The sequence below is a fragment of the Taeniopygia guttata genome, chromosome 4 (genome assembly GCF_048771995.1).
Source record: "Taeniopygia guttata chromosome 4, bTaeGut7.mat, whole genome shotgun sequence".
NCBI classification, from domain to species: Eukaryota; Metazoa; Chordata; class Aves; order Passeriformes; family Estrildidae; genus Taeniopygia; species Taeniopygia guttata.
This window is the reverse complement of record NC_133028.1, coordinates 1,641,152-1,668,244: the sequence shown is the minus strand read 5'-3', so window position 1 is coordinate 1,668,244 and position 27,093 is coordinate 1,641,152. Positions and strand designations below refer to the sequence as shown.

The window sequence follows — 27,093 nt, the reverse complement described above, 5'->3', positions numbered from 1 at the left end:
GCGGGGATGGCGGGGGGGAGGGTTGGTGACACCGCCCTGTCGCCTCCGCGCTGTCACCACCCTGCCAGCGAGCTGTCACCACCCCGAAACCCCGCTCGTGACCCTGCCACCACCCGGCTGCTGGCGGAGTGGGGACAGGGAGGGGGACACGGGTTGGGACAATGAGAGAAGAGGGGACAGGGATGGGGACAGGAATGGGGACAGGGATGGGGACACGGGTGGGGACAATGAGAGAAGAGGGGACACGGGTGGGGACAGAAGAGGGGACAGGGACGGGGACAGGGATGGAGACAGGGATGGGGACAGGGATGGGTACACGGGTGGGGATAATGAGAGAAGAGGGGACAAGGACGGGGACAGGGGTGGGGACAGGGGTGGGGACAATGAGAGAAGAGGGGACAGCAATGGGGACAGGGGTGGGGACAGGGAGGGGGACACGAGTGGGGACACGGGTGGGGACAATGAGAGAAGAGGGGACACAGGTGGGGACAGGGATGGGGACAGGGATGGGGACAATGAGAGAAGAGGGGACAGGGATGGGGACAGGGATGGGGATAATGAGAGAAGAGGGGACACGGACAGGGACAGGGACGGGGACACGAGTGGGGATAATGAGAAAAGAGGGGACAGGGATGGGGACATGGATGGGGACACGGGTGGGGACAATGAGAAAAGAGGGGACAGGAATGGGGACAGGGATGGGGACAATGAGAGAAGAGGGGACAGGGATGGGACTGGAGAAGAGGATGGGGACAGGGATGGGGACAGGGATGGGGACAGAGATGGGGACAGAGATGGGGACAATGCAAGAAGAGGGGACAGGCACGGGGACACGGGTAGGGACAATGAGAGAAGAGGGGACAGGAATGGGGACAGGGATGGGGACACAGGTGGGGATAATTAGAGGAGCGGACATGGGTGGGGACAAGGATGGGACAGGAGATGAGGATGGGGACAGGGATGAGGGCAGGAATGGGGACAGCAATGGGGACAGAGATGGAACTGGAGAAAAGGATGGGGACAAGGGTGGGGACATGGATGGGGACACGGATGGGGATGGGGACAGGGATGGGGACAGCCCAGCACCCTGCTCGAGATTAAACACCCACGGGACCCCCGATCCCAAATTCGCCCCATTCCCGGGAAGCTCCAGCTCCACATCCCAAAGCCCCATCCCTGCGGCCATGGCCAGTCTGGTGGCGAGGTGGCCTCAGAGTGACCTCTAATGGCAGTGGGGACACGGCCAGAGGGGACATGGCAGAGGGGACAGCACCAGCAGAGTCCCCAGCCCCGGTCCCCTCATCCCAGGCACCGAGGGGACACGGGTGGCTTGGGACACGAGTGGATCGGGACCCCTGTGTCCCCGTCTCCAAGGGGACACCGGGATGGATGGCAGCGAAAAGGGACAGCTGGTGACAAACAGGATGTTCCCAGCACCGGGAGGTTGGATTTTATTCTCGTCCCGGGATTACCCAGCCCGGAGGTGTCACCGGTGGCGCCTGGCACGTGAGGCGGTGACAAGGGTCCATCGGGAAGGGACAAGGGGCTGGAGTGGGGCTGGGGGATCCCCGGGGGAGTCCCTGGATCCAGCCAGGAATGGGAAATTCCAGCGGCCACAGCCGGCCGGGGGTCCAAGAGCCAGCGGGTCAAGGTGCTCCATCCATCTGGAAAAGGGTGGGAGTGGCTGGGGACATCCTGTCTGTGTCTGGGGACATTCTGCCCATGGCTGGGGACATCCTGTCTGTGTCTGGGGACACCCTGTCTGTGTCTGGGGACATTCTGTCCATGGCTGGGGACATTCTGTCCATGGCTGGGGACATTCTGCCCATGTCTGGGGACACTCTGTCTGTGTCTGGGGACATTCTGTCCATGGTTGGGGACACTCTGCCCTGGGTTGGGGACACCTTGCCCATGTCTGGGGACACACTGTCCGTATCTGGGGACACCCTGCCCATGGTTGGGGACACCTTGTCTGTGTCTGGGGACACCCTGACCATGGCTGGGGACATTCTGTCCATGGTTAGGGACACCCTGTCTGTGTCTGGGGACACCCTACCCTTGGTTGGGGACAACCTGTCCGTCTCTGGGGACATCCTGTCCATCTCTGGGGACACCCTGTCTATGTCTGGGGACATTCTGCCCATGGCTGGGGACATTCTGTCCATGGCTGGGGACATTCTGTTCATGGTTAGGGACACCCTGTCTGTGTCTGGGGACACCCTGCCCATGGCTGGGGACACCCTGTCTGTGTCTGGGGACATTCTGCCCATGGCTGGGGACATTCTGTCCATAGCTGGGGACACCCTGTCTGTGTCTGGGGACATCCTGTCTGTGTCTGGGGACATTCTGCCCATGGCTGGGGACATTCTGTCCATGGCTGGGGACATTCTGTCCATGGTTGGGGACACCCTGTCTGTGTCTGGGGACACCCTGCCCTTGGTTGGGGACAACCTGTCCATCTTTGGGGACATCCTGCCCGTGTCTGGAGACACCCTGCCCATGTCTGGGGACATTCTGTTCATGGCTGGGGACACCCTGCCCATGGCTGGGGACACTCCATGGGGACAGAGGACATCCCGGGAGGAGCTGCCACCCCTCTGTGCCATGGAGCCCCTCTGGAATGAGGCTGGGTGGGAATTTTGGGTCCCCACATGGCTCTGTCCCTCCTGTCCCTGTGACAGTGACAGCCATGGCAGTGGTGGCACCACGGGGCCACCAGGCCGGGCCAGATCCCGGATCCAGATCCCATTCCCACAAATTCCGAGGGCTCAGGGGACCCCAGGGCTGTCCCCACTGATGTCCCCAGTGGTGTCTCCAGCACTGATGTCCCCACCTGTGGCAGGTCCTGTTTGCTCCTCAGCTCCAGGGTGTCCTCGGCACGGGACCAGCTCCGGAACGTCCTGATCCTGGCAGGGAGCACAGGGAGCTGCCACCACCCCGGGGTCCTTGTCACCGTGCCAGGGTCACTGTCCCACCACCCCGGGGTCCTTGTCACCGTGCCAGGGTCACTGTCCCACCACCCCGGGGTCCTTGTCACCGTGCCAGGGTCATTGTCCCACCACCCCGGGGTCCATGGTCACTGTCCCACCACCCCGGGGTCCTTGTCACCGTGCCAGGGTCACTGTCCCACCACCCCGGGGTCCTTGTCACTGTGCCATGGTCACTGTCCCACCACCCCGGGGTCCTTGTCACCGTGCCAGGGTCACTGTCCCACCACCCCGGGGTCCTTGTCACCGTGCCATGGTCACTGTCCCACCACCCTGGGGTCCTTGTCACCGTGCCAGGGTCACTGTCCCACCACGCCAGGGTCCCTGTCTCCCCATCCCATGGTCCCTGTGCCACCTGGGGTCCCTGTCCCCCCATCCCGGGGTCCTTGTGCCACCCTGGGGTCCCTGTTCCCCCATCCCATGGTCTCTGTCCCCTGATCCTGGGGTCCCTGTGCCACCCTGGGGTCCCTGTGCCACCCCGGTGTCCCTGTGCCACCCTGGTGTCCCTGTCCCCCCACCCTGCCCCATCCAGGACGTCACCTGGGCCACACCTTCACGGCCAGCAGGGCCACGATGGCGATGGCCACGATGGCCACGAGGAGCCCGGACAGGACACGGAAGGTCCACAGGCGGCTGAGAGCTGGGGACAGAGGTGGGGTCAGTGCCAGCAGGACCCCCCAGACCTCGGGGTGCCCCAAAAGGGGTGAAGGGGACACTGGGGTGACAAAATGTGGGACAGGCAACATTTGGGGTGAAGACACACGTGGGGGCAAGTCACAGCTGCCACTGTCCCCTGTCCTAAAGGCCACCCAGTTGGGGGACAGGAGATGTCCCCAACACAGCCACAAGTGCCACCCTCCTATTTTGCCCTCTGACCCCATTCCATTGTCCCCATCCCGATTTTTTTAGGATTCCCACACCCCATTGAAGGTCCGGCCCCACTCACTGTGGACATCGAGGTCAGCGCTGGCCGTGGCGTTGCCCAACACGTTGGTGGCCACGCAGACGTAGCGTCCCCCGTCCCCTGTCCCCGTGGCCACCAGCTCCACGCGCAGGGCGTTGTGCGAGGGGGTGGCCCGGACCCCGGGGGTGACAGCAGGGGACAGGCTGGTGGCCAGGAGGTGGCCGCGGTGGTGCAGGGCCAGCCAGGAGGGCGGGTGGCTCTGGGCCGTGCACAGCACGATGGCCCCGCGCCCGTTCTGGTTCTCCAGGAAGGTGCTCACCGAGACGGCCCGAGGAGGGTCTGTGGGGTGGGGACATGCGGTGGGACAGCCCCCAGCTGGCCTGGTTGGCCACCAAAAGCGGTTCAAAGCAGCCCTGGGTTTGTCCCACTCCGCTCATCCCGGAGCTGGGGGGTTCAAACCCTCCCCGGTGTTTGTCTTGCCACCCCCAAAGCTGGAGAAATCTTCCTGAGTTGGAGCTTCTCCATCCTGGATCATCCCCATCCATCCCCGCCCTGGTGGCTTCCCATGTTCTCCAGCCCCTCATTCCACACCCACAGAGAGAATTCCTCTGTTTTGGTCCATTTTGGCCCCAAATCTGCATTTAAAAAAACCCAAATCTCCTTCCCTGGGTCACCAAGAACTTCCTAACTCATCCTTTCTCCATCTTGGATCATCCCCATCCATCCCCACCCAGGTGGCTTCCCATGTTCTCCAGCCCCTCATTCCACACCCACAGAGAGAATTCCTCCATTTTGGTCCATTTTGGCCCCAAATCTCCATTAAAAAAAAAACAAAACCCCAAATCCCCTTCCCTGGTTCACCAAGATCTTCCTAACTCATCCCTTCTCCATCCTGGATCATCCCCACCCCATCCATCCCCGCCCTGGTGGCTTCCCATGTTCTCCAGCCCCTCATTCCACACCCAGCCAGAGAATCCCTCAGTTTTGGTCCATTTTGGCCCCAAATCTGCATTTAAAAAAACCCAAATCCCCTTCCCCAGGTCACTAAGATCTTCCTAACTCATCCTTTCTCCATCCTGGATCATCCCCATCCATCCCTGCCCTGGTGGCTTCCCATGTTCTCCAGCTCCTCATTCCAAACCCAGCCAGAGAATTCCTCCATTTTGGTCCATTTTGGCCCCAAATTTGCATTTAAAAAACCCCCAAATCCTCTTCCCCAGGTCACCAAGAACTTCCTAACTCATCCCTTCTCCATCCTGGATCATCCCCACCCCATCCATCCCCGCCCTGGTGGCTTCCCATGTTCTCCAGCCCCTCATTCCACACCCAGAGAGAGAATTCCTCCGTTCTGGAACATTTTGGCCTCAAATCTGCATTTTAAAAAACCCCAAATCCTCTTCCTCAGGTCACCAAGATCTTCCTAACTCATCCATTCTCCATCCTGGATCATCCCCATCCATCCCTGCCCTGGTGGCTTCCAATGTTCTCCAGCCCCTCATTCCACAGCCAGCCAGAGAATTCCTCCATTTTGGAGCATTTTGGCCCCAAATCTGCATTTAGAAAAAAACCCAAATCCTCTTCCCCGGGTCACCAAGAACTTCCTAACTCATCCCTTCTCCACCCTGGATCATCCCCATCCGTCCCCGCCCTGGTGGCTTCTCATGTTCTTCAGCCCCTCATTCCACACCCACAGAGAGAATTCCTCCGTTTTGGAGAATTTTGGCCTCAAATCTGCATTTAAAAAAAACCCAAATCCCCTTCCCCAGGTCACCAAGATCTTCCTAACTCATCCTTTCTCCATCCTGGATCATCCCCACCCCATCCATCCCCGCCCTGGTGGCTTCCCATGTTCTCCAGCCCCTCATTCCACACCCAGCCAGAGAATTCCTCCGTTTTGGTGCATTTTGGCCCCAAAACTGCATTTAAAAAAACCCAAATCCCCTTCCCCAGGTCACCAAGATCTTCCTAACTCATCCTTTCTCCATCCTGGATCATTCCCATCCATCCCTGCCCTGGTGGCTTCCAATGTTCTCCAGCTCCTCATTCCACACCCAGAGAGAGAATTCCTCAGTTTTGGTGCATTTTGGCCCCAAATCTGCATTTAAAAAACCCCAAATCCCCTTCCCCAGGTGACCAAGATCTTCCTAACTCATCCCTTCTCCATCCTGGATCATCCCCATCCATCCATCCCCACCCTGGTGGCTTTCCATGTTCTCCAGCCCCTCATTCCACACCCAGAGAGAGAATTCCTCCATTTTGGTGCATTTTGGCCCCAAATCTGCATTAAAAAAAACCCCAAATCCCCTTCCCCAGGTCACCAAGAACTTCCTAACTCATCCCTTCTCCATCCTGGATCATCCCCACCCCATCCATCCCTGCCCTGGTGGCTTCCCATGTTCTCCAGCCCCTCATTCCACACCCAGAGAGAGATTTCCTCTGTTCTGGAACATTTTGGCCCCAAATCTGCATTTAAAAAAAACCCAAATCCTCTTCCCCAGGTCACCAAGATCTTCCTAACTCATCTTTTCTCCATCCTGGATCATCCCCACCCCATCCATGCCTGCCCTGGTGTCTTCCAATGTTCTCCAGCTCCTCATTCTACACCCAGAGAGAGAATTCCTCCATTTTGGAACATTTTGGCCTCAAATCTGCATTAAAAAAAAAACCCCAATCCCCTTCCCTGGGTCACCAAGATCTTCCTAACTCATCCCTTCTCCATCCTGGATCATCCCCATCCATCCATCTCTGCCCTGGTGGCTTCCCATGTTCTCCAGTTCCTCATTCCACACCCACAGAGAGAATTCCTCAGTTTTGGTGCATTTTGGTCCCAAATCTGCACTTAAATAAACCCAAATCCTCTTCCCCAGGTGACCAAGAACTTCCTAACTCATCCCTTCTCCACCCTGGATCATCCCCACCCCATCCATCCCTGCCCTGGTGGCTTCCCATGTTCTCCAGCCCCTCATTCCACACCCAGCCAGAGAATTCCTCCATTTTGGTCCATTTTGGCCCCAAATCTGCATTAAAAAAAACCCCAAATCCCCTTCCCCAGGTCACCAAGATCTTCCTAACTCATCCTTTCTCCATCTTGGATCATCCCCACCCCATCCATCCCCTGGTGGCTTCCCATGTTCTCCAGCCCCTCATTCCACACCCAGAGAGAGAATTCCTCCATTTTGGTCCATTTTGGTCCCAAATCTGCACTTAAAAAAACCCCAAATCCCCTTCCCCAGGTCACCAAGATCTTCCTAACTCATCTTTTCTCCATCCTGGATCATCCCCATCCATCCCCACCCTGGTGGCTTCCCATGTTCTTCAGCTCCTCATTCTACACCCAGAGAGAGAATTCCTGTTTTGGATCATTTTGGCCTCAAATCTGCCTTAAAAACCCTCCAAAATCCCCAAAGGGAGGGAAGCAGGGTGGGAAGAGGAAGAGGAGGAAACTCTCCTCGGCCTCGCGGAGGTGACACGAGTGAGAGGGGCTGGGGACACTCACAGAGGACACTGAGGCTGAGGGGGACAGAGGTGGCCGTGCCCCACGTCCCGCTGGCCTGGCACCGGTAGGAGCCGGCGTCAGCGCTGGACACGCGGCTGAGGACGAAGGAGCCACTCGGTCCCTCCCAAAGCCACCGCCCGTCGCGGTACCACGTGTAGTTGACGCCTTTGTCCCCCCACGCGGTGGCCGAGCAGCTCATGGTGGCCCGGGTGCCCTCAAGGACTTCTTGCGAGGGCTCCACCATCAGCGTCACCCCTGAGGAGGGACATTGGTGACTCCAGGAGCGGCCGGGAAGGTCACAACCCCCCACCTGGGCCACTTGGGGACTTGGGGACAACTCACCTGGCACTTCCAGCCGCAGGGACGCGGTGGCCGAGCCGCGGCTGTTGGTGGCCGAGCACAGGTAGAGCCCCGCGTCGCCAGGCTCCAGCCCCGCCATCCCCACCCGCAGCGACGTGGGGGTGGCCCGGACCTCGAAGCGGGGGTCAGAGGAGCCGTGGCTGGTGGCCAGGGGTGGGTGGCCTTGTCCCCTGCTCACGGCGATGTCCGGCGGGGGGACACCATCGGCCGAGCAGAGCAGCACCGCCTGTCGCCCCCCGCGGGGCTCCACCAGCGACACGAAGCTGAGCTCCTGCGGGGCATCTGCGGCGACAAGCACAGCCCTTGTCCCCTTCTTGTGTCCCCACCTTGTCCCCTCCTTGTGTCCCCCTCCCCACGAGGAGGGGCTGCGCTGTCGCCGCGTGTCGCGGGGTGGCGACACAGACCGGGCAGCGCTATCCCCGCGGGGGTGGCGTGTCCCGGTGTCCCCTCCCGTCCCTCCACCCCACCCCGGAGATGTCGCCCCCCACTCACAGAGCACGGCGAGGGACACGGGGGTGGCGCGGGGACCCCGGCCCGCCCGGCAGCTGTAGAGCCCCGCGTCCGAGCGGTGGCCACGGAGCCCCAGCGAGGGCTCGGGTCCCTCTGTCACCCACCGCCCGTTCTTGAACCACGTGTAGAGTGTCCCCGGCTGCGCGCGAGGGGCCTGGCACATCAGGGTCACCTCTGTCCCCTCCGCCACCTCGGCCGAGGGTCGCACCAGCACCCTGGTGGCTGCGAGGAGCGGAGAGGATTTAGGTCGCGTTCTCCCTTTGGTGTCCCCAACCTCCAGCCTCTCCAAAATTGGGTAGCCCAAATCCTGCACCCTTCAAGGCCACCCTGGCAGTGTCCCCAAGCCATTGTCGCCCTCCTCACCTTGCACCCGGAGCGTGAGGGACGCGCGGGTGTCGCCGAGGGCGCTCCGTGCCTGGCACTCGTATTCACCCTCATCCTCCTCGGAGGCTTCCCGGAATTCCAAGCGCAGCGCGTTGGGAGAGGGGGACACGCGGATGTTCTGCCGGGGGGTGTCACCTCCTCCGGGGGGGCTGGAGGCCACCGGGTGTCCCCCCCTGAGCAGGGTGAGCTGGGCCGGGGGGTGGCTGTCCACGGCGCACAGCAGGATGGTGGCTGTCCCCTGGCTGCTCTCCACGAAAGATTGAAGCTGCAGGTTCCTGGGGGGGTCTGCGGGATGGGAAAAATACGGAGATTGGGATAATCGTGGAATTGGTTGGGTTGGGAAAGATCTCGGAGGTCATGGAGTCCAAGCGTGCCCCCATCACCGCGCCAGGCCACCGCTGAGAGCGTCCCCAAGTGCCACATCCTGAGGATGGAACTCCACCTCTGCACTTTCCAGGTGGGAAAACTCCCAAATTCACAATATTCAACCAAAACCGCTCCTGGCACAGCTTGAGGCTGTGTCCCTTTGTCCTGTCCCTCGTTCCCCATCCCACCCCGGCTGTCCCCTCCTGTCAGGAGCTGTGCAGAGCCACAAGGTCCCCCGTGATCCCCCTTTTCTCCAGGCTGAGCCCCTTCCCAGCTCCCTCAGCTTCTCCTGGAGCTCCAACCCCTTCATGCCAGGGATTCCCCGTGCTCCAGAGCCTCCATCCCACATTCATCAGGAATATTTATAATTTATAAATTAACACCATCTTTTTCTCATAAAAAGGGGGAAAACCCTCTCATGTTCTGACTCTCAATGATATTTTTCCCCCCTCTTTTTTTCTTTTCTTTTTTTTTTTTTTAAAAGCAAAGTCTGGTTTTAATTTTCCCAGTCAGGGATAAAAAAAAAAGAAAAAAAAAAGTCCTTAATCCAGCATTAAAGCGAAGGATTTTCCTGCTGGGTTTGGTGTGGAGCACAAGGAAACTTGGAGAAGGTTTTGGGGTCTCCGAGCAGGTCTGGGGTGTAAAGCTGGGCTTAATTATCCTCTGGAATACATTTTTTGAGCTCCCCTAATTAATTAATCCCTCCAGATTAAACCAGGCTTTACTGCCCCATCTCTCCAGCCACGGGAACCGACCGAGGGGTGACACCAAGTGACACCAAGTGACACGAAGCTGTCCTTGGGGACTCACAGAGGACGTTGAGGGTGGCAGGGGTGGCACTGTGGTTCCAGGTCGGAGTCCGTATGGAGCACTGGTAGGAGCCGGCGTCGGAGGTGGTGACCCCAGGGAAGGTGAGATTTTGGGAGGAGCCGGTTCCCAGCCACACCTGGTTCCGGTACCAGGTGTAGCTCAGCACGTCCCGGTCCCCTCCTGCCACCGCGCAGGTGAGGGTGGCAGTGTCCCCTTCCCGCACGTCAGGGGACGGCCAGATCCAGACCCGGGCAGCTGCACGGGAAGGGAGGAAAGAGTGGTGATCCATCACTTCCAGGAAAAAGTGGGGATCCCTCACTTCCAGGGAAAAAAGTGATCCCTCACTTCCAGGGGAAAGTGGGGATCCCTCACTTCCAGGGAAAAAGTGATCCCTCACTTCCAGGAAAAAGTGGGGATCCCTCACTTCCAAGGAAAAGTGGGGATCCTTCACTTCCAGGAAAAAAGTGGGAATCCCTCACTTCCAGGAATAAGTGGAGAGCCCTCACTTTCCAGGAAGAAGTGGGGATCCCTCACTTCCAGGAAAGAGAGGGGATCCCTCACTTCCAGGAAAAAGTGGGGATCCCTCACTTCCAGAAAGAAGTGGGGATCTCTCACTTTCCAGGAAAAAAATGATCCCTCACTTTCCAGGAAAAAGTGGGGATACCTCACTTCCAGGGGAAAGTGGGAATCCCTCACTTCCAGGGAAAAAAGTGATCCCTCACTTCCAGGAAAAAGCGGGAATCCCTCACTTCCAGGGAAAAATGGGGATCCCTCACTTCCAGGAAAAAGTGGGGATCTCTCACTTCCAGGGAAAAAAGTGATCCCTCACTTCCAGAAAGAAGTGGGGATCTCTCACTTCCAGGAAAAAGTGGGGATCCCTCACTTCCAGGAAAAAAGTGATCCCTCACTTCCAGGAAAAAGTGGCGATCCCTCACTTCCAGGAAAAAGCAGTGATCCCTCACTTCCAGGAAAAAGTGGTGATCCCTCACTTCCAGGAAAAAGTGGGGATCCCTCACTTCCAGGAATAAGTGGAGAGCCTTCACTTCCAGGAAAAAGAGGGGATCCCTCACTTCCAGGAAAAAAGTGATCCCTCACTTCCAGGAAAAAGTGGGGATCCCTTATTTCCTGGGAAAAAAGTGATCTCTCACTTCCAGGGAAAAGTGGGGATCCCTCACTTCCAGGAAAAAGTGGGGATCCCTCACTTCCAGGAAAAAGCAGTGATCCCTCACTTCCAGGAAAAAGTGACGATCCCTCACTTTCCAGAGTGGGAAAGTCAGGGAGTTGCAGGGCAGTAAAAAGAGGGAACAGCCACCACAACCCGCAGGTGACACCATTCCCGTGATGTTCCCATGGATTTGTTTGGGATGTTCCAACCCTGGAAGTGTCCAAGGTCAGGTTGGATGGGGCTTGGAGCAGCTTGCGATAGTGGAAGGTGTCCCTGCCCATGGCAGGGGTGGGATTTATGGGATTTAAGGTCTCTCCCAACCCAAACCATTCCACGGTTCCATGTTTCCATGTTTCCATGGTTCCATGGTTCCATGGTTCCATGATTCCCGGGGTGATGGCAGCAGGGTGGTGCCATGGATGGACACAGCAAAGCCAGCTCCCAGAACCACATCCAAGTGGAGCCGTGTCCCTTTGCCACATGCCTGGGACACCTGCAGCTCTCTGGGAATACCTCCATCCCCATAAACACGGATTTTCCCCATTTTTTCCCCCCGTTTTCATCCTATCCATCGTTTTCCAGCTGCTCTCCACATTCCCTCCTCCATTCCTTCACCTCATCACCATAACCCAAATCCCATCATTCCATCTGCTGCCTGCAGCTTTCCACCCCCTTCCCACCCTATTCCCATTTCTATCCCATGGATTACATCCCATTCCATGGATCCCATCCCATGAATCCCATCCCATCCCATCCCATGAATCCCATCCCATCCCATCCCATGAATCCCATCCCATCCCATCCCATCCCATCCCATCCCATCCCATCCCATCCCATCCCATCCCATCCCATCCCATCCCATCCCATCCCATCCCATCCCATCCCATCCCATCCCATCCCATCCCATCCCATCCCATCCCATCCCATCCCATCCCATCCCATCCCATGGATCCCATCCCATCCCATGGATCCAATCCCATGGGTCCCATCCCATGGATCCCATCCCATCCCATCCCATTCCACAGATCCCATCCTATCCCATGGATCCCATCCCATCAATGGATCCAATCCCATTCCATCAATGGATCCCATCCCATCCCATCTTATCCCATCCCATTCCATGGATCCCATCCCATCCCATCCCAGGATCCTGCTCCACCCCATCCCATCCCATTCCAAAGATCCCATCCTATCCCATAGATCCCATCCCATCCCATGGATCTGATCCCATGGGTCCCAAGCCATGGATCCCATCCCATCCCATGGATCCCATCCCATGGATCCCATCCCATGGATCCCATCCCATCCCATGGATCTCATCCCATCCCATGGATCCCAAGGATCCCATCCCATTCCATCCCATGGATCCCATCCCATGGATCCCATCCCATCCCATGGATCCCATCCCATCCCATGGATCTCATCCCATCCCATGGATCCCATCCCAATCCATCCCATGGATCCCATCCCATGGATCCCATCCCATCCCATGGATCTCATCCCATCCCATTCCATCCCATGGATCCCATGGATCCCATTCCATCCCATGGATCTCGTTCCATCCCATGGATCCCATGGATCCCATCCCATCCCATGGATCCCATCCCATGGATCCCATCCCATGGATCCCATCCCATGGATCCCATCCCACGGATCCCATCCCATCCCCAGTGACCCACCTCCTCCAGAGAAGTTCCCGGTGGCGCTGGCGTTGCCGTGGGCGTTGGTGGCCACACACCGGTACTCGCCCTCATCCTGCAGCAGCACGGGGCGGACAAGGACACGCAGCGCGTTGGTGGCCGAGGTGACACTGAGCCGTGGCCGGGGGACAGGCGGTGACAGCGCCGTGGAGGCCACCAGGGCCCCGTCCTTGAAGAGGGCCAGCTGTGCCGGCGGGGAGCTGTCCACGGAGCACTCCAGGATCCCACGCTGGCCCGACGGGGGCTCCAGGAAGGTGCTGAGCACCGGCACCCGTGGGGGGTCTGCCAGGGAGAGTGGGAGAGACCTGAGGAATGCACCCAGAGACCCCTGGGACCCAGCGAGGTGCCATCCCATCCGTGCCATTCCAGTGGCACCATTCCAGTGGTACCATCCCCTTGGCACCATCCCAATGGAATCATTCCAGTGATATGATCCCATCCCATCAGCACCATCCCATTGGTATCATCCCATCGTCGCCATCCCATTGGCACCATTCCACTGGTACCATCCCATCCCATCCCATCCCATCCCGTCCCGTCCCGTCCCGTCCCGTCCCGTCCCATCCCATCCCGTCCCGTCCCGTCCCGTCCCGTCCCGTCCCGTCCCGTCCCGTCCCGTCCTGTCCCGTCCCGTCCCGTCCCGTCCCGTCCCGTCCCGTCCCATCCCATCCCATCCCATCCCGTCCCATTGATCCCATCCCATCCCATCCCATCCCATCCCATCCCATCCCATCCCATCCCATCCCATCCCATCCCATCCCATCCCATCCCATCCCATCCCAATCCCATCCCCATCCCCATTCCCACCCCATCCCCATCCCAATCCCGTTCCCATCCCATCCCCATCCTGTTCCCATCCCATCCCATCCCATCCCATCCCATCCCGTCCCGTCCCGTCCCGTCCCGTCCCGTCCCGTCCCGTCCCAACCCATAGATCCCATCCCATCCCATCCCATCCCATCCCATCCCATCCCATCCCATCCCATCCCATCCCATCCCATCCCATCCCATCCCACCCCATCCATCCCGTCCCCTGGCGGGTCCCGCTCACAGCAGACGCGCAGGGTGACAGTGGGGGACACGCTGGTCCCCACGGAGCCCCGGGTCCTGCAGTGGTAGAGCCCGGTGGCAGCGCTGGTGGCATGGGACAGCACGAGGACGCTGTCAGGACCCTCCTGGAGCCACTTGCTGTCCTTGTACCAGGAGTAGACGGTGTCACCCGGTGGCTCTCCGGCCACCTGGCACATCAGGGACACGTTGTCACCTTCCAGCACCTCTGAGGACGGTGAGATCAGGACTCGGGTGGCTGGAGCAGGGACAGCGCCAGCTCAGAGGGGACAGGGCAGAGCTCGGCACTGCCGGTGTCCCCTCGTCACTTCCATGACCTGTGGGGTGCGATATTCCCACTCTGTCCAAGGATTTGGGACAGCTCCCTGTCCCCTTGGGGTGTCCCCAGCTCCTCCTGGAGATGCCCTGGGCTGAGGTGTTGGAATGTGGGCAGGGGGTGGCACTGGGGGGGACCTGGTGGCACTGGGAGTGCAGACATGGTGTCATTCCCATGGGATGGGACGCTCCGATCCCTGGGAGGGCTCTGGTGGCACTGGGAGGGATCTGATGGTATTGGGAGGGATCTGGTGGCACTGGGAGCACAGACACTTGGTCATTCCCATGGGAGGGGTCCTGGTGGCATTGGGAGGGATCTGGTGGCACTGGGAGGGATCTGGTGGCACTGGGAGTGCAGACACGGGGTCATTCCCATGGGATGGGTCGCTCCAATCCCTGGGAGGGATCTGGTGGCACTGGGAGGGATCTGGTGACACTGAGAGGGATCTGGTGGCACTGGAAGCACAGACACTTGGTCATTCCCATGGGATGGATCCTGGTGGCATTGGGAGGGATCTGGTGGCACTGGGAGTACGGACATGGTGTCATTCCCATGGGATGGGTCGCTCCAATCATTGGGTGGGATCTGGTCACTGGGTGGGATTTGGTGGCACTGGGAGTACAGATATGTGGTCATTCCCATGGGAAGGGACACTCCGATCCCTGGGTGGGATCTGGTGGCACTGGGAGGAATCTGGTGGCACTGATAGCACAGACACTTGGTGATTCCCATGGGAAGGGATGCTCTGGTCTTTGGGTGGGATCTGGTGGCACCGGGGGAGATCTGGTGGCACTGGGAGCACAGACATTTAGTCATTCCCATGGGATGGGTCACTCCAATCCCTGGGTGGGATCTGGTGGCACTGGAAGGGATCTGGTGGCACTGGGAGCACAGACACGTGGTCATTCCCATGGGAAGGGACGCTCTGATCCCTAGAAGGAATCTGGTGGCACTGGAAGAGATCTGGTGGCACTGGGAGCACAGACATGTGGTCATTCCCATGGAAAGAACCTCTCTGATCCCCGAATCCCGGTCTCCCCACCTTGCACGCGCAGGTACAGCCGTCGCTCCGCGGAGCCGTGCGCGTTGGTGGCCGTGCACCGGTAGCTGCCATCGTCGGCTGGCGTCACCTCCTGCATCTCCACCCGCAGCGAGTTGGGGACAGCGGAGACGGTGACCCGCGGGCTTCTCCCACCGGCGCTGGTGGCCACCAGCTCCTGGTCACGGAGCAGGGCCAGCTGGGCCGGGGGGTTGCTGGCCACGGAGCACTGGAAGATGGCCAGGGAGCCCTGCTCGGCCTCCAGGAAAGCCGTCAGGAGAGGGTCCCGAGGGGGGTCTGTGGGGGGAAATGGGGTGAGAGGCCGGGAACCCCATCGGGACAGGGGTCCTGGGGAGTGGTCACTGCTCTGGGGTTCTGGGAAAGGGTGGGAGGGGAGGGGAAGGGGAAAAAAAAAGGAAAAAGGGAAAAGGGAAAAGGGAAAAGTGAAAGGGAAAAGGGAAAAGGGAAGGGGAAAAGGGAAAAGGGAAAAGGGAAAAGGGAAAAGGAAAAGGGAAAAGGGAGAAGGGAAAAGGGAAAAGGGAAAAGGGAAAAGGGAAAAGGGAAAAGGGAAAGGGAAAGGGAAAAGGGGAAAGGGGAAAGGGAAGGGGAAAAGGAAAAGGGAAAAGGGAAAAGGGAAAAGGGAAAAGGGAAAAGGGAAAAGAGAAAGGAAAAAGGGAAAAGGGAAAGGGAAAAGGGAAAGGGAAAAGGGAAAAGGGAAAAGGGAAAAGGGAAGGGGAAAAGGGATAAGGGAAAAGGGGAAAGGGGAAAGGGGAAAGGGGAAAGGGGAAAGGGGAAAGGAAAAGGGAAAAGGGAAAAGGGAAAAGGGAAAAGGGAAAAGGGAAAAGGGAAAAGGGAAAGGGAAAAGGGAAAAGGGAAAAGGGAAAAGGGAAAAGGGAAAAGGGAAAAGGGAAAAGGGAAGGGGGAAAAGGGAAAGGGAAAAGGGAAAAGGGAAGGGGAAAAGGGAAAAGGGAAAAGGGAAAAGGGAAAAGGGAAAGGGAAAAGGGAAAAGGGAAAAGGGAAAAGGGAAAAGGGAAAAGGGAAAAGGGAAAAGGGAAAAGGGAAAAGGGAAAAGGGAAAAGGGAAAAGGGAAAAGGGAAAAGGGAAAAGGGAAAGGGAAAAGGGAAAAGGGAAAAGGGAAAAGGGAAAAGGGAAAAGGGAAAAGGGAAAAGGAAAGGAAGGAGAAGAAGAGAGGGAAGGAGAAGGGGAAGGGAAAAGGAAATGGGAAAAGGGAAACAGAAGGGGATGGCGAAGGGAAAGAGAATGGGAAAGGAAACAGAGAAGGGAAAGGAAAAGTAAAAAGAGGAAATTGAAAGGAAAATGGGAAAAGGGGAAGAGAACAGAAAGTGAAAAGGGAAACAGAAGGGAAGGGGGAAGGGAAAAGGGGAAATTGAAAGGCAAAGGGAAAGGAAAAAGGGGAGAAGTGGAGAAGGAGAAGAGAAGGGAAAGGGAAAGGGAAGGGGACGCACACAGCACATCCAGGAGGACGTCGGGAGAGCTCCGGCTGCCACCAGCGGTGCTGGCCTGGCACCGGTACAGCCCGGTGTCCCGGCTGAGCACCGGCCGCAGCACCAGCGAGGTGGCCGAGCCCGTGGAGATCTGCTGCCCGTTGTGGTACCAGGTGACATTGGGGACAGCCATGGAGCCGCTGCTCAGGTGACAGGTGAGGGTGGCATTGTCACCCTCCAGCACACGGGGGGATGGGGACACGGTGACATTGGCAGCTGTGGGCAGGACAAAACGGGGTCTGGTGTCAACGATGGGGTGACAACCCCTCAAAGCCACCAAAGGACAGCGTGGCTACCCCAGCGGGTAAACTGCAGCTGATCCCACAGTGCCATGGTGGGGACAGCTCTGAGGCTGGAACTGCCACCAGCCCAGGGACATCCCTTGGCCACGTTTTGCTCGGTGTTCCTGTCACACACAGCCAGGGAATCCCCACAAGGGGCTGGAATGTCATGGGGGAGCCACCATGTCTGGGTTTCGTGGACATGTGGCACTTCCATGTCTGGATTTCATGGACATGTGACATTTCCATGTCTGGATTTCATGGACAGGTGGCACTTCCATGTCTGGATTTCTTGGACACGTGGCATTTCCATATGGCACTTCCATATCTGGATTTCATGGACATGTGACATTTCCATGTCTGGATTTCATGGACATGTGGCACTTCCATGTCTGGATTTCTTGGACATATGGCATTTCCATGTGGCACTCCCATATCTGGATTTCATGGACATGTGACATTTCCATGTCTGGATTTCATGGACAGGTGGCATTTCCATATCTGGATTTCACGGACATGTGGCATTTCCATGTGACATTTCTGCCCCTCCCGCCACCATCTGCTGAGCTCGCCTCCTTCCCCAGCATTCCCTTCCCACGCTCCCCTCCCTCAGAACATTCCCAGATGCCATAATCCTGTCCCCTGTCTCCTGTCCCCTGTCCCCACTTACTGTCCGCCTTGAAATCCACGGTGGCGCTGGAGCTTCCTTGGGAATTCCCAGCCTGGCACACGTAAATCCCCTCATCCTCCACCACCACATCCCGGATTTCCACCTTCAGGCTGTTGTAGGACCTGGTGACGAGGACTCTGGGGCTGGTGGCTTGGGGACAGCCCTGGGTGCAGGCGATGGCATCGTCCCCTCTCCGGAGGGTGAGGTTGGACTCGGGATCGCTCTCTACGGAGCACTGGATGATGCCCAAGCGCCCGCCCTGGCTCTGCAGGAACGAGCTCAGCACCGGCTGCCTCGGGGGGTCTGTGGGAAGAAAAACGGATCCGTGGGGTTGGGAAAATTCCCAGAATCCAAGGGATTGATGCTTCCAGAGCTGCCTGATCATCCAGGTTGGATGGGGTTTGGAATAATCTGGGACAGTGGGAGGTGTCCCTGCAAAGGGAAGAGGGTTGGAATGAGAAGGGCTTTGAGGTCCCTCCCAACCCAATCCAGGGACAAAACACCACTGGATCCATTGGGAAAATCCTCAGAATCCAAGGGATCGATGCTCCCAGTGATGCCTGAGAAACTCTTGGACATCCACGTTGGATCTGGTCTGGTGGGAGGCGCCCCGGCCCATGGCAGAGGGGTCAGAACGAGATGGGTTTTCAGGACCCCCAAGCCAAAACCATTCATGGTTCTATGACCATTTATCATTCTTGAAATTCTTGGGAAGGTGGGAATTCTCCAAATTCCTCCTCCCCCAAACATCCAGATTTACCCACCAAAGGGGATTTTTCACCCTGTCCATGTTCCCGCCCAAGAGCTCCTTGGTCGTGACCGGTGGGGATGGGGGAAACCTCAGGGTGGGAGCACTCCCAGCTCAGACCCTTTGGAATTCCCATGGGACACTCACAGAACACTCGGAGAGGGACAGCCTCTGACGTGTCACTGCCGTTCCTGCCCCGGATCTGGCACTGGAAGGCGCCGGCGTCGTCCCCGCGGATGGACGGGAATTCCAAGGTTGGGAATGAGCTCTCCTGGAGCCTCCGGCCGTTCCTGTACCAGGTGTAGAGCGGATCCTCCTCCACGTCCCCTGTCCCCACGCAGGTCAGGGTGACCGCGGTCCCCTCCGTCACCTCTGCCGAGGGGTGGATCAGGAGCCCTGCAGCTGGAAGAGGGGTGGCAGAGGGATTTCAGAGAAAGAGGGAAATCATTCCCATGGATCCATCCAGATACAATTCCCTGTTGGGCTTCCCTGAGTCCCCTTCCTCACCGGAGCCTGTGGGGTCTGTGGGTTTTTGCGGAATGACATTCCCTGGGAACACTGCACAGGCAAATGGGGCCTTTCCTGACCTTTTCCCATTTTTTCCAAGTGCCAGGTTCATCCAGGTGACTTTTTCCCAGGACAGAACCGGTCCCCTCTTCCCACTGGCTGGGCCTTGTCCGACTTCCAGATCCCAGCTGGGACGCCCAAATCCAGGTTTGGTTTCTTTGGAATTGGACTTTGATGTCTCTTTTGGGCTTTTTTGGGGATCTTAAAGGATTTTCCTCTTGGACGTGAATTTGGGGGACTTTTCTCTCCTTCTGCTGCCTCTGTCACCCCAAACTATCCAGACTTGGGGGGCAGGGGACAGTGACTGGTGGGGACAGATGGGGGCAGAAAAATTTGGATAAATTTGCTGCTTTTTGTCATTTTGGGAAACAAAACCCGGGAGCCTTTCCAGCTCCCAAAGCAGCTTTGATCCCGCTAAGGAGGGGGCACCACACAGCCCTCAGGACACTGATGTCCCCCAGTGCCACCACAGGGGTCCCTCAAACTCTGTGGGCTGCGTGTCCCCCCAATTTTGGGGGTTCATCATCACCCCGAACCCAGGAGCAGCTGTGTCACCGCGGGACTCACCGCGGGTCACCAGGACCTTGGTGGCGCTGGCGTTGCCGTGGACGTTGCTGGCGGTGCAGCCGTACTTCCCGCTGTCCCGGGGTCCTGCATCCCGGATTTCCAGCCGCAGGGAATTGCGGGAGGCGGTGACACCGAGCCGCTGGCCCAGGGTCACCTGCGCCCTGCTGGTGGCCAGCACGGTGCCGTCGCGGTCAATGGACAAGGTGGCCGGAGGGTGGCTGTCCACAGTGCAGCGGACAATGACCAGCCGGCCACCCTGGGTCTCCTGGAAGAGCGTGAGGGTGGGAATTCGGGGTGGATCTGTGGGATGGGAGAGGATGCTGGGGTTGGGATGTCCTCGTGCTGTGGTCACGGGGACAATCCCGGAGTGCTTTGAGTTGGAGGGGACATTAAATCCCAGCCAGTCCCATGACCACCTTCTACTAGCACAGGTGGCTCCAAGCCCCATCCAACCTGGCCTTGGGCAGTTCCAGGGATGGGAAATGTCCTCCCACTCAGCCTGGATGTCACAATCTGATTGTCCCGCGTGTCATCGGGTCAGATTTACCCCAAAATTGTCACAACCAACCCATGGCTGGGTTATTTTCCCCCTGAAAATCTCCTGAGCTGTTCTTATTCCGCTGGATTCTCCATGAAAAACCTCCCCAAATCCTATGGAATGGAGGGGATTAGTGGGAGATGCTGCAATGGACACATCCCAAATGTCACTTAATGTCACCTTCACACTTCCCTCCTGGCCAAAATTTGTTGTATTCCCATAAAATTCAACCAGCAGGGTTGACCCCCCTCATCTACCCTTGGAGTGCTCAGGAAGAGGCTTTGCCACTAATTTTTTGGGGGGATTTCCTGGATTTTGGGGGGTTTGCACAACCCCGTGTGGCAGGAGCTGGTGGCACTCACACGTCACGCTGAGGCTGATGGCCTGGGCCGTGTCACTGCCCTGGCTGTTGGTCACTTGGCACGAGTAGTAGCCGGCGTCACCGGCGGCCACCGCGGGGAAGAGGAGGGTGTGGGCCGGGCCCTCCTTGAGCCACGCGCTGTTCTTGTACCAGGTGTAGCTCAGCTCCTCGGGATGTCCCTCCCGCCCGGGGACGTCGCAGGACAAGGTGGTGGCTGTCCCCTCGCGCACCTCGGCCGCGGGGCTGGCCGAGATCTCTGCGGCTGAGGGACAAGGGGCACATTTGGGATGGCCCTGGGGATGGGACAACAGAACGCCCGCCCCAAATCCCACATTCCAGAGCCTGGGAGAAGATGGAAGCCCCAATGACAGAGCTGGGGGACATTTGGGGTTGTCCCCTGCCACCAGCTGGGGACACCTGGCTTTAGAGCAAAGCCCCGAGGGCCAAACTCATGGTGGGTGGGGAAGGGTCTTTCACTTCTCAGGGTGAGATCAGGGGGAATTTGGGGGGAGAACAGGGACCCATCTGGGGGGAGATGCTCCCTGTGGGGTTCCAGCTCAGGCAGGGAAGGCTGGGATTTGTTTTGGTTGCGGGAGCTGGTGGGAAGAGGAGCCTCTTCCCTTCCCTGCTGGGGTGGGAAGGGGCTGGGCTGGAATTCCCAGAGAAGCTGGGATCCCTGGAAGTGCCCCAGGCCAGGATGGACATGGCCTGGATCCACCTGGGACAGCGGGAAGTGACCCTGCCCATGGCAAGGGTGGGAATGATCCCTAAGGTCCTGTCCCATCACGGCTCTGGATCTCCACGAGCTCCCAACCCCTTCCCAGCTCTGCTCCCTGTCTTGGCTGGAAATCCCTCCCTGTTTCCTGGGATCACAAAGACAAGGGACACAAGTGTGGCACAACGGGGCCACCACCCTCCTCCTGCACGAGCACCCCAATTCCTGAACCTCCAGCAGCACTGGCCACCTCCATTCCAGCCCAGCCTGGGACACTCAGCGATGTCCCACCCCAGCAGAGCTCCTGTGGCACTTACAGAACACGTGGAGGGTGACAGGAGGTGACACCCCGGTGCCGAGGGCGTTCTGGGCCTCGCAGTGGTACCGCCCGTGGTCCTCACGGCGCACCCCCAGCAGGGCCAGCACCCGCTCGGTGCCCACGGCCACCCCGTCCTTGTACCAGCGGTAGCCCGAGACCGGGGGGTGGCTGCTGCCGACCTGGCAGCTCAGGGTCACCGTGTCACCCACGCCGATGTTCCCCGAGGAAGGGATCAGCGATGCCTGCGTGTCCTTGGGGGCGTCTGCGGGGGACACAGAGGGACGTGGTGGGCACAGGGGGCTGTCACCACCCTGCGGTGTGGAAAAGGGGAGGTGCGTGACAGGAGGTGGCACCTAAGGGACAGATGTGGCCAGGGAGCAGGAAAAGGAGGGAGAAGCAGGAGGAAAATGCTGCAGGGAAGGAGGGGGGTGGCAGGAGTGGAACCTGGCTGCGGTGGCCGTGACAGAGGTGTCCTCTGTCCCCACCCCACGTACGCCTGACCCGCAGCACCACCTCCGTGCTCGCCCTCCTGGATCCGTCGGAAACCTCGCAGAGCAGCTTCTTGGAATGGTCCTTCCAGGTGAAGGAGCTGGTCAGGGTCACCTGGTGGCTGACCCCGCTGGTGTCCAGCTGGACGTGGCTGGACACTTCGGACACTTGGGGGTCGTAGCCCTCCCAGCGCAGGACGATGTCACCCCTGGGACAAACGTAGGGCGTGGAGCACTCCAAGGTGGACCTTTGTCCCTCGGTCTGCTCCTCGCTGCCGGTGACACTGGGACGCTCCAGATCCTCTGGGATGGAGAGCAGAGGGCAGGATGACCGCATGGAATGGGCAAGAAGGGAATTTTTTGGGGAATTCCGGTGTTTTACCCACCCGAAATGCTCAGGGTCACATCCCGCGACGCCGACCAGCGGTCGCCGTTGATGATCTCGAAGCGGAACCTGTAGAGGCCACTGTCCCCTGGCGTCACCCCCTGCAGCAGCAGGGTGCAATTCCGGGCCATGGGGTCCCCCAGGAGCTGGGCACGACCCCCAAAATGGGGATCCACATCCTGGGGGGTGGCGGAGTGGAACACCAGTGTCCGCTGGCCGTCGTAGTCCTTGTACCAGATGGCCACGATGCCATCGGCGGTTGTCACATCCGCGGGGTAGCTGAAGGTGCAGGGGACAACCAGGCAGGACCCCCCGCTGGCCTGCAGCGACTCGGGGTAGGAGACCCCCCAGGAGCCGAGGGCTGTGCCAGGGAAAATCGGGATCAGGGAGCCAGAAGTGTCCCCGCTTCCCCCAGGACGCGTTGGGGACACGTCACCTGTGCTTGATGGGGAAGGTGGGAGAGGAGGCGGGATTTGGGATGAACCCCCCCACCCCAAAGAGGAGATTTTGGGGTGGAGGAGAGGGAGATAACTGGGAAAAGCTGGCTCTTTTGGGCCTAAATAATGAGGAAAAAGGGAAGTCGACCTCCTGGCCTACCAAATTTATTTTCTCTGGCGCCTTGTCCCTGCTCCCATGGCCTGGCTGTCCCTTTGTCACCCCATCCCTGCCCGTCAGGAGCGTGGGATCGCAGCAAACCCCCCAGGAGCAGCTTTGGGATCCCCCAAATTCCTGCCTGGTCCCTACTCCCACCCACTGGGGCCAATCCTGGACTCCAGTCCCAGAGGGGACAACCCCAAGGGTGTCATTGTCCCCATACCTGGCGGGACGAGGCTGGCCAGGAGCACGAGGCAGCGGGGCAGGCGCATGGTGGCACTGCCGGGGGACATCGGGGACACGGGGTCACGCCCCTGGGGACAAGAGGAGGGGGCTGAGGGTCTTGGAATGGGTGGGATGGATCCCTGTGGGATAAATCCTGCTGGAATCAGGACAGGCCTCAACACGGTGGGGGAAACAAAAGGGAAGGGAAACGGGGAAGGAAGGAAGGAAGGAAGGAAGGAAGGAAGGAAGGAAGGAAGGAAGGAAGGAAGGAAGGAAGGAAGGAAGGAAGGAAGGAAGGAAGGAAGGAAGGAAGGAAGGAAGGAAGGAAGGAAGGAAGGAAGGAAGGAAGGAAGGAAGGAAGGAAGGAAGATGCAAGAGGAAATAAAGAAAAAGGAAAAAAGAAAAAAAATGAAAAAAGGAATATAAAACGAAAAGAGAAAAAGAGGAAAAGAGGAAGAAAAAAGAAAAAAAAAGAGAAAGAGAAAGAGAAAGAGAAAGAAAAAGAAAAAGAAAAAGAAAAAGAAAAAGAAAAAGAAAAAGAAAAAGAAAAAGAAAAAGAAAAAGAAAAAGAAAAAGAAAAAGAAAAAGAAAAAGAAAAAGGAAAAGGAAAAGGAAAAGGAAAAGGAAAAGGAAAAGGAAAAGAAAAAGAAAAAGAAAAAGAAAAAGAAAAAGAAAAAGAAAAAGAAAAAGAAAAAGGAAAAGGAAAAGGAAAAGGAAAAGGAAAAGGAAAAGGAAAAGGAAAAGGAAAAGAAAAAGAAAAAGAAAAAGAAAAAGAAAAAGAAAAAGAAAAAGAAAAAGAAAAAGAAAAAGAAAAAAGAAAAAATGTAAAAAGGAATATAAAAAGAAAAGAGTAAAAGAGGAAAGGAGGAAGAGAAAAAGAAAAAGAAAAAGAAAAAAAGAGGAAAAGGAAAAGGAAAAGGAAAAGGAAAAGGAAAAGGAAAAGGAAAAGGAAAAGGAAAAGGAAAAGGAAAAGGAAAAGGAAAAGGAAAAGGAAAAGGAAAAGGAAAAGGAAAAGGAAAAGGAAAAGGAAAAGGAAAAGGAAAAGGAAAAGGAAAAGGAAAAGGAAAAGGAAAAATAAACCAAGGGAAAAAAAAAAGAGGAAAACAAAAAATAAACAGGGAATTATTGAAAACATTTTACGGCTTTCTGCAGCTCCAGGCAAACTCCTGACATTCCTTTCAGTTCCGCCCCTCATCGTTCCACGACAAACCAGAATAACTTCACCCTGAACTTTTTCCCGATATCCCGGGAATCAGCGATCGGATTGCCGTGAGCTCCATCCTCCTCTGAGCCCTCCTGGGTCTCCCCCTGAGGAGCGAGGCCTCTCCCAGCCCCCCGCTCCGGCCTTTCCCTCTCCACCATTCCCTCCTTCTCCGATACCTCCTTTTCCCACATCTGTATCCAATTTCCTCGCTGCTCCTTGGATTTCGGGGTGGATTTCGCACTCCGGAGAACTTTACTTGGGATTATTTTTCCAGACTGTGAGTGCAGAGGATGGCTGGGGTGGCCCCTGGGTGTCAATGCTTGGAGGGGGGGACGATGTGAGGCCACAAATTGTCACGGGATTTGTGCCGGAAGAGGAAGGAAGAGCCGGGATCCAGCCCCCGACTCGTGCTGGTGCCAAGTTTCGTTTCTTCTCCTGGGTTTCTCCCGGTTTCGATTCCTGAGGGCCCCTGGGGGATCCCTTGGGATGGGAACCCAGCGGGGACAGCGGGCCGTGGTGGGGCCCTGCTGCTCGGAATTCCAAGGGTCGTAAAGATTTCTAGGAAAACGCTTTTGGTGTGGGGCTGGATGGGGCTTGGGGCCACCTGGGATGGGGAAGGTGTCCCTGGTGTCCCTAAATGGGATTTAAGGAATGGGATGGGATGGGAGGGGTTGAAATCTCATCTCATTCCCATGGGCAGGGACATCTCCTGCTGTTCCAGGTGGCTCCAAACCCTGTCCAACCTGGCCTTGGACATTTCCAGGAATGGGGCAGCCACAGCAAATCTGGGAATTCCATTCCAGGACCATCCCACTCTCAGAGGGAGGAATTTTTTCCCAGTCTCCCACCTATCCCTGCAGTTCAAAAGTCACTTTTTGGCACAGGAATGAGCACGAAGAGGGGATATTCCGAGTGTGGGACCCTTCAGCTCCATCACATCCCAAAAAACAGAGAAACAGGGACTGTGGTGGGGGTGGGGTGGGGTGGGACACCATTCCTTGGGATAAGGGATGGATGTGACCCCCTCCAAGCCTGCATCTGATTCCTGGAGCTCCAGGCACTTCCCTGGCTCCTGGCAGGAGATGAACGAGGCTCATCCCAAAGGGATCCCCCACGAGCCATCCCCCACCCCTCATCCCAGATCCCCCCTGCCCCATCCCCAGAATTCCCATCCTTTCCCATCCCTGGAGAACCACGGCGTTACCTGGCGGTGGCGGTGGCTCCGGCAGTGCCACCTCCGGAGCGGTGGCATCGGGAAACCGCCTGTCCCCGCGCTCAGGGACGTCCCTTTATGGGCTGGGGGAGGAGGGTGAGGAGCCCCAAACCGCAGCACTTCCCCCTTCGGTGTCCCTGCTCTCATTTTTGGGAAGTGGCGACGGCGGCAGCTTTTCCCTGATTCCGTGTTTTTTGGGGCCAGGGTGGGTTTGGAGCACTCCAAGGTCTCCGGGTTTCGGGTCCTGCTGGTGGGGCTGGGGCAGGGTTGGTGTTATTCCCTGTGGGAACGGTTTGGGATTTGTGCTGATAACTCGGGAATGTTTTTGTTGTGTCTTGGATGGAATCGAGGGTGGCTCTGCTCTCACCCTGCCGGGAAAGGGTTGGGATTGCAACGGGAATTGGGGGGACACAGCTGGGAAAACTGATCCCAACCCACCCCCGGGATATCCTGGATTGTGGAGGTCCAGGATAAATGGGGAAAAGGGAATGTTGGGAATGGTGTTTGTCCTCCTGGGTCACCAAAATGGATCCTGGTTGTCCTGGGAATGCTGAACACTCCGAGGGCTGGAACACCTCAGCTCTGGGAGAGCTGGGAATGTTTCACTGGAAAAAGGAAAATCCAGGGAATGCTCAGAGTCCCTGGAGGGGCTCCAGGAGAGCTGGAGAGGGACTGGGGACAAGGGATAGAGGGACAGGAGCCAGGGAATGGCTCCCACTGGGAAAGGGGAGCTTGGGCTGGGATCTTGGCAAGGAATTCCTGGCTGGGCTGGAATTCCCAGATTTGCTGTGGCTGCCCCTGGATCCCTGGCAGTGCCCAAGGCCAGGCTGGACATTGGGCTTGGATCCACCTGGGGTGGTAAATGGTGCCCCTAAAGTCAGGAGAGGGCTCTGCCACCTGCAGCAAAGACACCCGGGGTGGTGGCACTGGTGGCACTGGTGGCACTGGGCAAGGCTGGCCCGTGGTGACCACTCGGGGTCAACGCCTGACCTTGTGCCCCGGGAGTGTGGGAAAGTGCCCGGCCGGACTCAGCCCCTCCCGGGCCGTGCCAGCCGGATGCTGAGTCAGCAGGGAGATGCCCACGGCCCCCCGGTGCCCCCCCGGCTGCGCCACCCGCTGGGAAACGGTGCCAGACCCCACTGGGGACACTGGTGTGGGGCTGTGCCACGCCTGGGGAGCCTGGGTTTGGGAGCTGTGCCAGGTCTGGGGGATCTGGAATTTGGGAGCTGTGCCAGGTCTGGGGATCCTGGATTTGGGAGCTGTGCCAGGTCTGGGAGATCCTGGATTTGGGAGCTGTGCCAAGCCTGGGGCATCCTGGATTTGGGAGCTGTGCCAGTTCTGGGAGATCCTGGATTTGGGAGCTGTGCCAGGTGTGGGTGATCTTGGATTTGGGAGCGGTACAGGTCTGGGGGATCCTGGATTTGGGAGCTGTGCCACGCCTGGGGGATTTGGGATTTTGGAGCTGTGCCAGTTCTAGTGGGCTCTGGGATTTGGGAGCTGTACTACCAGTCCCAGTGGGATCCTGGATTTGGGAGCTGTGCCAGGTCTGGGGGATCCTGGATTTGGGAGCTGTGCCAGGTCTGGAGGATCCGGGATTTGGGAGTGTGT

At 58.0% G+C, this 27,093-nt stretch overlaps 1 protein-coding gene across 2 annotated transcripts; it reads right to left on the bottom strand.

Moving 5' to 3' along the window:
- Positions 1-1,425: 1,425 nt before the first annotated feature.
- SIGLEC1 (sialic acid binding Ig like lectin 1) lies at positions 1,426-24,959 on the bottom strand. 2 transcript variants are annotated; one of them, XM_072927836.1, is made up of 22 exons: positions 24,449-24,959; positions 23,067-23,157; positions 22,251-22,610; positions 21,871-22,167; positions 21,375-21,638; positions 20,344-20,604; positions 19,444-19,743; positions 18,457-18,711; positions 17,562-17,864; positions 16,572-16,826; positions 15,109-15,402; positions 13,734-13,988; positions 12,662-12,964; positions 9,818-10,072; positions 8,621-8,926; positions 8,240-8,479; positions 7,730-8,029; positions 7,388-7,642; positions 3,934-4,230; positions 3,528-3,627; positions 2,834-2,926; positions 1,426-1,664 (listed from the first exon to the last, which is right to left on the bottom strand). In XM_072927836.1, exons 1-21 carry the CDS (start codon positions 24,461-24,463, stop codon positions 2,857-2,859), a joined length of 5,076 nt encoding a protein of 1,691 aa, XP_072783937.1. In that variant the 5' UTR covers positions 24,464-24,959; the 3' UTR covers positions 1,426-1,664; positions 2,834-2,856. The 2 variants fall into 2 exon arrangements, with proteins under 2 accessions (XP_072783937.1, XP_072783936.1); XM_072927835.1 differs by having other exon boundaries at positions 2,834-2,906; positions 24,449-24,954.
- Between the last annotated feature and the right edge of the window lie 2,134 nt (positions 24,960-27,093).